Source organism: Pelmatolapia mariae, linkage group LG5, assembly GCF_036321145.2.
Source record: "Pelmatolapia mariae isolate MD_Pm_ZW linkage group LG5, Pm_UMD_F_2, whole genome shotgun sequence".
Taxonomy (NCBI): domain Eukaryota; kingdom Metazoa; phylum Chordata; class Actinopteri; order Cichliformes; family Cichlidae; genus Pelmatolapia; species Pelmatolapia mariae.
Genome location: NC_086231.1, coordinates 26,932,670 through 26,944,631, shown reverse-complemented (window position 1 = coordinate 26,944,631; position 11,962 = coordinate 26,932,670). Strand labels below are relative to the sequence as shown.

Genomic DNA, 11,962 nt, shown 5'->3' with positions numbered 1-11,962 from the left:
TTAGCTATGTCAACAGTCCACACGAAAATATGTGGACTAGCCTCGATGAGCAGTGATGTATTGAAATGTGCCTGCCTCGTCTCCATAACGATGAGGACATTCAGTACAGTGACTTTTAAATGCCAGCTTATATAATCAAGGTCATGTGTGCCAGGTGAACCGACTGGACGGGGTATGTTACAGTAGTACACGACTAAATCTATCTTCAACAGGCTACACTTGAGGGTCCTCTGGTTCAAGACTCAACATCTGCATTTCTGCAGATCTGGTAAAACTGGAATTACAAACCAAGAAGCCTTTTTTGGAAAGCTTTCCAATGATGGTTTTCAGGAAAGATTACCTGTTAACAGTGATGCTGCCCCCCCCCCAAAAAAAACCCCAAATCCAAAACGATGACATGTTTTTAACAACAACAAAAAAGCTTGAGAGGCAATTTATTTTCAGAAGTGCAGTAAATTCTACCGACTCCAAGGCACAGTTATAAGCATTCATTAGCAAAATAACCTGCATTGTTACAAAAATAAAAGACAGTACAACAAAGCTACTGGTATACTAGACTTATACAGTTAACGCCCTCATATAGGGGTTATCTGAATTAAAACAAAAACTGTACACAAAAGAATTTTATTGTCCACACATCCATTCTTTACTCTGCAGCATCTTTTTTCTTCTTTTTCTTTTTAGTCACAGGTGTTTCTGGGGTTTCCTCTGGCTGCGTGTCCATAGCTTCACTTTTTCGCTTCTTCTTCTTCTTCTTCGCAGGAGTCTCAGTTTCCTCAGCTCCATCCTTGGCATCTGGAGCTTCCTCTACTTCCTCCGACTCTGCTTTTCGTTTCTTTTTCTTCTTGGCTGAAGTCTCTTCTCCATTTTCTCCAGAGGGGGCCTCCTCTGCCTGTGCCTCCATCTCCTCAGCTGCTTGTTTCTTCTTTTTCTTCTTCTTAAGAGTGTTGTCCTCTTCTCCATTCTCCACCTTCAGACAAAAAAATAAATAAATTTAAATATCAGAAACACTCTTTTCAATGCTTGGAAGCCTGAAAGCCTAATGCCTGTGATACAGCTTTAATGTACGACTCTCTTCAGTGATCAAGCCCATTGATTAGGACCAGCCAATGGTTCGGAGTCTTCTTATATGGCATGCCGTACACTGAGAAGAGACCATGTTTGGGTCCCATCTCAAATCATAACATGCCAAGGCCACAGAAAAACAACGCTTACCTCTGCGTCACCGTTAGGTTCTCCATTTTCTCCAAGTTCTTGTAACTTCTTTTCACGCTTCTTACGTTTCTTTTCCTTCTTCTCTAGTTTGCGTTTGATCTCAGCTGCAACATCAGTAGCCTAAGATGAGGAGAGAGAGACAAAAAAATAAAAAATAAAATAGACGACAAATTCAGTTAAATCAGGGTAAAACAATGAGATTTTTCCCCAGAGGTCCTGGTGCTGCATCAGGCTCATTAAATCAGCTTTTACCCTCACCGAGATGTCAGGGAAAGATGTCTCATCACTTACAGCATACAGAGATTGAATGAATCAAAGATACTTTTGAAATGTCTTACAGGAACTTGATTCTCCATTTGTTGGGCCTTTGACAAGACATTTAAAAATCAATAATAATAAAAATCTCAAGCTAACCTCTTTGAGAGCCTCCTTCATGACATCCACATTTTTCCGTGGTACATCGCCGGTCTCATAGAAAGACAGCCGCTCTTCTACCTGTTCACGCAGCTTGTCACCAAACACGCTCGTGGGCAACTCTGTAAGAAAGCGAGAAAACTTCAGCTTAACTCAGCAAGCGGCGGATTACACTTGACTAATCAGTGTCCCTAAAAGACATGTGGCTCTGCTCAGGAGAAAGCTTCTCAACACCAACCCTAAGGCTGAATACTGTTGACGAAAAATATGAGCATCACTGCAATGATGCCACATGTATGCAAGCCGATGCAGGCGTGTGGTGGGTCACTCACCTGAGAAGCAGTCGATACGTGAGGCGATCGTGCACTTGTTTGCCAAATATCTGGAGATGCGGCCTTTGTTTTTGGCAGCGGCACGGCCGATGAAAGTCGAGTGGAAAATGAGGCCGTACTTGGGGGTGTTTCCACGCGTTTTCAGGGCTCTGTGAAAATACAGCTGCTTTCACAATCAGGATGAACGGCAGGTGTGAAATGTTACCCTTTCACAGTCTATTGGTCAAAGTCTACACACAGCAGTTAACCTGACTTGAAATACGCAGGTTTAACATGCAGTTTATCAGGAAAGACAACTACCACTGACATGAGGTTCAGCCACATCCAAATGGCAGTACACACATTAACATATAGAACTAATATGCCAGCAACTTAACAGCTCCCTCTTGTGGACAACATTAAAATATGCACTTTGGAAGGCACATAAGTTGTATGAAACGTGTTCTTTTAACTTTGCAGCTACGTGGACACTATCACTAGAATTTAGTTTTAGACACTGTTGATGGTAACTTCAAACATTCTGTAGTGTTAGTCAAATTTCTACCTCTGTGCTGTGAGTGGGTGCTCAGACTGTGGGTGTGCATTTGGGCGAGCGGGATCACTCCAGAGGAGACTGTGTGTTCTCCAGTCACCCAGCTCTGCTCCAGCCCAGCCCTGCCATCACTGCAACCACTTTTTTCCCCAGCAGGGAGGGGGTGCCCCAGTACCTGAACAGGGCCTTCTCTGCTCCCAAGATCTGAACCGTGGATGCTGGATACTTGGCGAGGTTGGTCAGACTGCCGGCGTGGGAGATCAGACGCGCTCCAACCTGGAGATAAGAAAATCTGTTATGGCCCCCTTAAGCAAAAATCACAATTTTGACACTGGATGCACAACACAGTATGAGGACCATCAGCACCGAATACATTTTTCATCACACTTTCTCAGTGGATTGACAGATTTTGGTATAACATCATTGGTCCGTGTGTCGGGGTTAAAAATAAAACTTCGACTCACCACTTCTCCAATCAAGGCTGCCAGGTTTGGAGCCACTTGGCTCATCTTAGACCGCAGATACTCCTGCAGCTCCAGCCGGTAGGCAGCCAGAGACACGACACGACTCGAAAACCTCTCGATGTTAATCAGGTCAATGGGAGATATATCCATACCTGAAGACCAAACAACCAGAGGATGATCAGCATTATATCTTTAGCAGGTGCTGCATTTGTGACATTTTAAACCAGTACATGGCATGAAACGTGAGATTGTTTCTCCCGACAGGATCCGCAGTGAGGATGCATGCCTTCACTACAGGTTTATGAGAGAACTACTCTACCCCCCTGTGTTAGACACCAAGGACACTTGTAGTCCAGAGTGGGCAAAAAAGGGGCACAATGTGGAGTATGTGGATGAACCAGAGTCAAGCTGGCATAAATTAACTTTGGATATGGATGAAATTAACTTTGACCCAAGCAGGATGTGTTTTTGTGAAATTATGCAGCACATACTCTGAATGTCTGGTGTACTCACCCATAGAGGAGCGTGATGCATCCAGGATGGCCTGAGCCTTGGCACTGTCCATCACCACCTCCTCTAAACTTTCTAGGTTCTCCTCTGACAACTCCTTCCTGTTTCCAATGAGCTGAGCCAGGCGGCAGTACATCGAGTTGTCGGACACAATTTTGATGAGCTCCGGAAAGTGGTAGCCATACCATTCACTGTAGATAAACAAGAGGCTGTTAAAACTTTGAGTGCAGGATTTTTGGACTAAGCATTTAAATGCTGCACATTTAAAAAAAAAACAAAACAAAACAAAAAAAAAAAAAACCTACTATAAAACAAACCCAATAACCGAGGCTTTTATGCTCAAGTACAAAACAGAACTACCCATTAAGATGGCACAATTTTTAATTAAGTTCAAGACTGTTGAAAAATATCCCTTTCAAAATTACAGCTTCTCTTCCTCTTTAGATATCCAATTCTATTCACAGAGTCCTGTATCGGTAGGAAAAGCCTGGAGCATTTAAGACTTGAATGCTAAAGCTGACAATAACTGATGCCTAAATGTTCTAGATGATCTTGCACTCTGACAGTTTGCACCAGGATATTTCACACCAAAATGAAAGCATGCGTCACGACACCCCAAACAGCTACAAGATGCTGAGCTAGTAAATATACACGATGTTCCACCCAACAGTGTTGCCTCACCAGATAACAGCTGGCTGAGCAGAAGTGTTGGGAGTAACTGATGTACCTCCTGTTTCTATACAGTCAGCACTCTGAGGTGTGCTGTCTGTGGTAAGCATTAGGAGGACGCCCCAAAATGTGCAATACCCCAAACTACAAAAAGCCTGATGCAAATCTGTCAACAGAAAAGCCACAAAACTAGAGGTTGACATTAAAAAAAGTGAAAGATGAACAGCATGAAAGGCTAACATGTTCCCTAAACTGTTTAATTTTATGCAAAAACCAGTTAACCAGTCCTTTTACTGTGTGATGAAAATTTCCTACCGAACACGCATGGAGAAGGTGTTGATGTCTTTGTCCAGCTGATCCAACAGAGCAATGGACTGGATGATCATGTTATCTACCCTGTTGACATTAAACTTGACTTTAGCTCTGGAGTAGCTGTGGCCGAGACCCAACTGTGCCTTGGAGGCAGCCAGGGCAGTCAGACCTTTCACCAGAGAGTGAAAGTGCAGACGCAAACCTGATGGGACAGGACAGATTAAGAAGGTTTGCTGAGTGTTAAGAAGAACACCAACAGAAAAGTGCAGGTCCAACGGCTGTTCAGATTTTCAGTATGAACCTTCATGAGTTTCAGGATCACAAGCTCACATCACAACAGTCCACATTATTTTATAAACACAGTATCGTTTTGCATATTTTGTAATAACTCTCAGGTAAACATTCTCACCTCGTGTGATCTCAGCCACCACCCCTCCAGTTTGGATTGAACTGCTAAGTTCTTCTTGTAATGCTGCTCCAATCTTGGCATCAGAAACCCCCAACACTGATTTTTTCTTCCCAGACTGGGGCAGATTGGTCTCTAGGAACAGCTTCAGGTCAGCATGAACCACACCTGCAAGGGATGGAAGAGTAATTATATCTGTAGACACGTGGTTGAGTTGGAAAGCCATCTAAAAGATGCGACACTGACTATTGTGATATTATCATATTAAAGCCCGATAATTTGCCATCATGCAATCTTGCCATCTCAGAACAAATTGAATATATAATTAAAGTAGTCTCATTAACAATTATTACAGATAAAAGAACAAATCAAAATCTGTCCATGTCAAGTCTTTCCTCAGGTGTTCAGGGTTGATATGAAACTGTCAGCACAATAACTCAGTGGATTGACAGATTATAAAACATCATTACAGCTGAGGACTTTTCCACAAAAGATTGATAAAGAGAAAAATGATAATCATACATACCTTCAGAGATGGCGTTCATGTTCTCCAGGGCAGCCTGGGCCGACTTAAAGGGGAAGAAGGCGGCTAAGCTCACCATGCTATTAAACTTTCCGAGGCTCAGCACGCTCGCCTCCACCTGACACGACACAAAAGCACTATTATCAGTGCTCTGCTTAAAGAGCACACAAAACAGATAGTACACAGGAGTTAGGGAAGAGGACGCACCTGGGGCAGCAGCATGCCGATCTCCTCCACTTCTTTGACGGCGAATAGAGCATAGCCCGCCGCGTGCTCGAACAACACGTGCAGCAACACCTAGGGAAAGTGATCGTGCGCAATCGAGTTAGACGACAGACGTCAACAGGTAACACTTGCAGCCAGCAAAAACAGGAAGGTGTTTCTAAAACTACGTTCAGATAAAATGTTTACTAGTCCCCACGTGCTGACCAGCGAGACACAAGCTAACTTCACTTTCGACTAATTCCTAAGCCAAGATTGCAATTTTAGGCATAAATGTGCAGTAGCTTTTTCAAAAGTGTTTTCCCACTTCAGGTTTAGTTACCATTGCTTTGTCGTAACTTTCACACGTAACCACGTTGCAGTCTCGATGCACCCACGTGTCGACCTAGGCCCGCGTATAACGTGCTTGCTAAGAGCTAGCTTGTGCTAACACGGCCCCTAGAAAAGTACAATACCTGCTACAGCACTGTCAATATATCAGTGCTTCTAGTACGACTGCGACTAACACAGCTGGACACATCATTTGTCACTTTAAGTCTTTAAAGTAAGATACATTTTTCCAGCTAATGTCAGCACTAGCGGAACTGCTCCCCAAATGTCGGAGGGCCTTTAGCTCGACAGAAGTGAACTAAATCTAACTAGACATTTGTACTCTTAAAACGCAACTAACTGCAAAGAAACTGAAAGTGTATAGTTTAACGAACAATTTGCAGTCATGCCAAAATATCCAACCCCGCTCAGCTTACCATGATTGGAAAATCTCCGCGGCAGCACGCAGTTCGTGTCTGATATGCTGCTTCACCTCAGCAAAAAGACTGCGTCCACGCGTTTCAGCAAACTGCAGCACCGCCCCAAATCCCGCGGTAGCAGCTCTGACATCGCGAGACCAGACCGAGAAAGCTTCAATTTGCTTCCTTTCCCCAATTTCCTATGCTGAAGAAACAAATATTAAAATATAAGGTTCGTGCTCTTATATATGTTCTCATCTAACTGTGGGTAAACGCGTCCCAAATTTTATTTTATTTTTTCTAAAGCGTTGTATTTACAGTTCACACACTGAGAAAATGTCGGAGGGGGCAAAACAGACGAAAACAATAAAGTGATTGGGCCACGTGTGTGTTGGGTTATTTGTTGGTAGAAAAATGTTTTAAATATCTATAGCCAGGGACTGTAGTTTAAAAAAAAATACAGACTACCACATCTGCAGACTACCACAATGGATTCCAAATCTTACAATTAATATGCGATTTTGAAGTCCAGGCGTTCAGTTTTAATTAGAGGCTCTTAACAAAAGCATTACATTAGCTGTTTAGGAGTTACAGCAATTTTTTATACAGTGTCCCACCAGGTTAAAAACTAACTGCACAAAGTAGCATCATTTTAAATAAGATTTATTTATTTTTAATTGAAGGAAAATCCTATCCTGAAGTCTGTAAACCATAAATGTCACCAAATGCTTTTTTCTTCCTTGAGATGCTCTGTTATGCTGGCACTCTTGGCACTTTGGTTGCTGCTTGTATGTGGGTCTTTCTGGATTGAGGTTTGTGTTTAATTACTTAAAAAAAATGCTATATTAGGTTGGGATCAGATAAATAGGCAATTGAAGAATATCCCATTTCATTGCCATGGCTCACCGGTTGCTTTTGCATTATCCCTTGGGTCATTATATATTTGTACTGTGAAGTGCTGACTAATCAGTTTTGCAGTATTTGGCTGAATATGAACAGAATACCACCCTGTGCACTTCAGAATTACTTCTTTAATAATCATTAGGTATTTCTCTCCATATTTTTCTCTTCTTGTCATTGTGGTATAATTAGTCAACATTTACAACACTTACTCAACTTTGCAGGTTCTTTATATGTTTTATGGCATTGTTCTTGAGTGTACCTAGTGGTTTGCACCTTATTTTTATCCATGAACACCTCTCTTGATCGTAGACATGGTTACAATGTTACAATGACATGGTTACCAAATCTAACCAAGTGTTTTTGTGAATGTTTTTTTTAACTCCTTCAGTTGCATCAACATTTCTTTGGACCTCTTATTGAGATTAACTGTCAAAAGCACTTGAATTAACGCCAAATGTTTTCAGCTGCTTTATTTGTAATGAAACAAGGGAGCAGAAAATTGCTTGTTAGGGACCTGTCCAGTTACCTTAGATCCTTTGAAAATGGGGGACTTTAGATATCAATGACTGTAATTCCTAAAAAGTTAATGCAATGCACCCCCTGAATTTGCTGGTCCTCCCACAGTGTCCCCCCACCTCAATTCTGGGAGAGTGAGTCTTAAGCTGCTTCTGCTCAGCTCTGCTGAGAATCATTAGTGATGGTTGGAATCAATCAATCAATCAATCAATCAATCAATCAATCAATCAATCAATCTTACTCTTGGACTCCAAGAGTCCAAGAGTAAAAACATGGCATTGGAAGTGAGATTTTCCCCCTTTAAAGGGAAAATCCCAAATTCAGTACCCAGTGAGTGATGTCTTGAAACATTTGCTGTGGTTTTTGATTCTGTACGCCAAAGTTTAAAATGTAGATTTGAAAATATACAGCATGGTTTATTTTAAACTGTTTATACATATTCTTTACTAGTATTGTAATATAAAGGTTATACAATTTCCATAATTTATCCTGAAGACTCTAAATCTCTAAATGTTACTTTAAAATACATACTCTAGGTGTTAGAAAAATGTAACAGTCACCTGTGTGTCATAGTGCTGGTGTTATATAAAGTGCTAGAGAAGACATACAGAGCTCCGTCTATGCACCTAAAATGTAATAAACCACACAGAACAATAGCAATGCCTGTAATAAACACTCTTGCTGAGTATTCTGACAACAAAATAAAAATAAATTGCAGTAACATTTCGCCATCGTGCAGGAAATAAGTCATGAGGTTTCCAAGGCACAGATGCATGTGGTTCTGTATGTGCACAAACACAAATTAGTAGCAGGTCATAAATGTCAGAATGTGTTAGATAATTACTTGGAGCCAAGGATATATGACTGACTTCTTTGAATAGACTATCATAATTGTTTCCCCCCCGTTTCTATATTTAACTCAGTGCCCCAAACGAAAGTCACGTAAAAATTGAGCTTTACTTCTCAGTTTGCAGTTTGTCTTTTGTAGGATGTGTTATAAATACATGAGTTAATTCTACTTACTGAAATGAGTAAAAATAAATGAGCAAATGACTACTTTTTTTAAAAAAAAAACTTTGCACAGTATACATTCATCTTATAATTTATACATACTAGTGAAGATTAGGTGAGCATACTAACCTAATAAAAAAAAATGAGCCAACCGTTCCTGAGTAATATTTGTGTTTCCAGGACTATGCTTGGAGGAGCTTGTTGAGGAGCGGATGTGAGGGAGGACAGTAAAAAGCTTAGGGATCAGGAGAGGGCTTGATATAAAGGCTGACAGCGACAAGCTGACACTCAGACCACTGGAGCTCTGCTCATTTTAAAGCACACTTCCTCAAGCAACTAACCAACGCTGACACAGCACGTGAGTAACTCATGGCTTCTTGTGCTTCTGTCTCTCTCTGCCTCTAGGTCTTTCTCGTTTGTCTTTCTCTTTGATGTTCTGTTTTCATCTACTCACATTTGTGCACAGACCTGTCTTGCTGGTTGTAAATATGACTACAACCTCTTCTCTATCTTGCCTCTGGAGGAGTTTGTTGTTCTACCCCAAACCCCCCCCCAGTCTTCTCCCTCCCTATCTCTAATGTATTTCCCAAATTCTGTATTACATAAGCATGAGATTCCTTGTGTTTCTTTGTCCCCTCTTGGTTACATGCTGCATGTCATGTCAGATGTCGACCACAGCAAAATAGAGTCGCTTGGCCACTTTCAGACTGTATTGTGTGTAAACTTTCTGCTCTGTATGTACCAATGTGTATGTTTCTAGGGGACAGAGCAAATTGAGCATGCGTGGAGCAGTTGCTGGTTGTGTGGTGCTGGTGTGCCTGATGGCGCTGCTGGTTCAGAGGACGGAGGGACACATCACGTTCTTTAGCCCAAAAGAGTTGATGCTGATGAAGGTAAGCAGCATGTGTATACAGCTAGGGCTAAACTAGAGCTGAATGAATAGGTCAATCCAGACCACAAAATCAGTCATGATTTTCAGTCATGAATCAGCCGTTTAGCTCATTGGTGTATGATCCCAAACTTTTCTGAAGGTTAGGATTAGTTCCTTTTACATACTGGTAAACTGATTACTATTGGTCCTGAAAAACCAAAAGGCTCTGTGAAATAATTGAAAATATTGTGGAATATTGCCTACAGATTAGACTTTTTAATGTAGCAAATAAAGAATTGGCCTATTAAGTTATTGTTGTTTTTTTCCCCTAGCAAATAACAGAGTAAGTACAGTCTATTTATGTAATGCTTTTTAGTGACAAAAGTCACAAAGGATGTACAACATTTAAAAGTTAAAATTAAAATCAATAGAGAAGCATATTAAAACAGAATAAAAATAGATAAAAGCATAAATAACTAAAGAATGTCAACAAAAGGCCTCACTAAACAGAAAAGTTTTTACCTGTTTTTAAAGGACTCCACAGAGTTGGGTAAACAGAGCTGGAGTGGTAAACTCTTCAAGAGCTTTAGTGCCACAGGCTGAAAGGCTGCAAGGCTGTGTCCCTTTTTAGTCTTTAGTCTAGTATGGGGACCAACTGGTAGAGCTTGTGAGTGAAGACAGCAAGCAGCAGGGTATTTAACAAGAAGTTGCATGTAAGTGTGGGAATTTTAAAACAAATTCTCGACTCAACTGGAAGCCAACATAAAGAGAATAAAATTTGGGTAATGCAAGCTCGCTTGCAGATGTGAAAGAGATGATTTATCTAACCCGGTAAATAAGGTGTTACAATAATCTAGGTGTGATGACACAAATGCATGAACAATTTTCTCTATTTCAAAGGTGTGGACCATACTTTGCAATTTAGAAATGCTCCTTAAGTGAAAGTAACAGGAATGTGAGATAGATTTTATGTGTGACTCAAAGTCTGAGGAGTCGAATATTACACCATGATAGCGAACACTGGTCTTCGCAGATGAGCGAAAGGAAGCAATCACTTGACTGATTCTTGAATGTATTTCAAGAAGAGCTATAATCATGGCCTCAGTCTTGTTAGTTTAAAACAAGGCAATTACAGAAGCCAGTGACTAATCTGTGATAAACAGTCAGCTAGGGTGGACATCTGAATATCATTAGCATAGAAATGATACAAATTCCAGAAAAAAATTGAATCAAAGATCGATGCATGCTAAAGGAAGGATGGAAAAGGAAAATAATCATGGATCCGGGATTGCACCTTGTGGAACCTCACATGGAAGAGAAACAGTCCAAGTGGAGAATTTGCTCACTCACTGAGCTTATGTATAGTTTATGGCATCACTTTGGGCTTTACTGCATTTTGACTGTCATTTTTCACTCTTTTCTAGAATTTTTCAGTTTTGTAGTTCTTGACCCTCAGGAAAGATATAAAACAAAATTTAGATTGAAATGAACTGTGATTTGTTTCACAAGATGAATAAAGATTATTTTAAACTGTGACTCAAAGACAGAAGATAAAGCTTCTTAAGAAATTAAAAAAAGCAGCTTGTCTCATTTTGTTCATCTATGTGTGTATGTGTCCATGCTGCAGGAGCGAGAAGGGAGAAAGGACATGGAGCCTCGATCAGAGGATGGCCAGTTTGAAGAAGTCACCGTCCAACAGGTTCCTCAGACAGAACGTGGTGGAAATCCCGTGAGCGCTTGCGCACACAGACAAACAAATTGCCTTCACAGCTAGTGTAATATTTTCAGTCCAGTCACAGTTAAAACACTTTTTTAATTCAACATAAGGCATTATTTTTATGTTTTATTTAACCTTTATTTATACAGGTAGTCCCATTGAGACTCAGTGTCTCATTTATAAGCGAGACCTGTTTCAGACATTAACACTTATGTGTGCATATTCTGCCCAGGAGAAGACCGTGGAGATTTCTGTCCGTCTTTCACCAAAACAGCTGGATCACGTGACTCCAGTGCTCGAAGAGATCATCCATGAAATAACCCAGGAGCGTCAGAAAGGTATTTGATTGGTGCAAGATAATTGGTGATAAGTCACATTTTTGAAAAAGCCACAATATGATCTTATCTAAAGAACCTTAATACATGCATGCAAATCTTTGTTAATCATAATGTTCTCTCACTGTCTGTCTCTGCAGCAAAGTAACAAGGCTGATAGCATGAGGGAATGAACGCTGTATAAATTCTTCAAAAAGCACAGAATGCTTTAAAGTTTGATTGTGTCTTACTGAATTAATCAATAAAGGGAAGTGATTGTGTCACTCATTCTAGTTTGCGCTG

The 11,962-nt window shown here is 40.7% G+C and overlaps 2 protein-coding genes and 3 non-coding genes across 5 annotated transcripts; 1 reads left to right on the top strand and 4 right to left on the bottom strand.

Moving 5' to 3' along the window:
• Positions 1 to 417: 417 nt before the first annotated feature.
• nop56 (NOP56 ribonucleoprotein homolog) lies at positions 418 to 6,453 on the bottom strand. Its single transcript, XM_063474527.1, has 12 exons — positions 6,346 to 6,453; positions 5,585 to 5,674; positions 5,381 to 5,495; positions 4,858 to 5,022; positions 4,452 to 4,650; positions 3,471 to 3,658; positions 2,958 to 3,109; positions 2,669 to 2,769; positions 1,962 to 2,110; positions 1,630 to 1,751; positions 1,216 to 1,335; positions 418 to 970 (listed from the first exon to the last, which is right to left on the bottom strand). Exons 1-12 carry the CDS (start codon positions 6,346 to 6,348, stop codon positions 647 to 649), a joined length of 1,728 nt encoding a protein of 575 aa, XP_063330597.1. The 5' UTR covers positions 6,349 to 6,453; the 3' UTR covers positions 418 to 646.
• On the bottom strand, positions 1,440 to 1,507 carry LOC134628269 (small nucleolar RNA SNORD57). Its single transcript, XR_010093965.1, has one exon. It is a non-coding gene; the product is annotated as a small nucleolar RNA SNORD57 (small nucleolar RNA).
• On the bottom strand, positions 3,204 to 3,322 carry LOC134628274 (small nucleolar RNA SNORA26). The gene has a single exon (XR_010093970.1). It is a non-coding gene; the product is annotated as a small nucleolar RNA SNORA26 (small nucleolar RNA).
• Positions 4,120 to 4,255, bottom strand: LOC134628270 (small nucleolar RNA SNORA51). Its single transcript, XR_010093966.1, has one exon. It is a non-coding gene; the product is annotated as a small nucleolar RNA SNORA51 (small nucleolar RNA).
• Positions 5,617 to 11,930, top strand: mlnl (motilin-like). Its single transcript, XM_063474528.1, has 6 exons — positions 5,617 to 5,723; positions 8,938 to 9,115; positions 9,518 to 9,650; positions 11,256 to 11,357; positions 11,578 to 11,683; positions 11,821 to 11,930. Exons 3-6 carry the CDS (start codon positions 9,537 to 9,539, stop codon positions 11,826 to 11,828), a joined length of 330 nt encoding a protein of 109 aa, XP_063330598.1. The 5' UTR covers positions 5,617 to 5,723; positions 8,938 to 9,115; positions 9,518 to 9,536; the 3' UTR covers positions 11,829 to 11,930.
• The last annotated feature ends 32 nt before the right edge of the window (positions 11,931 to 11,962 follow it).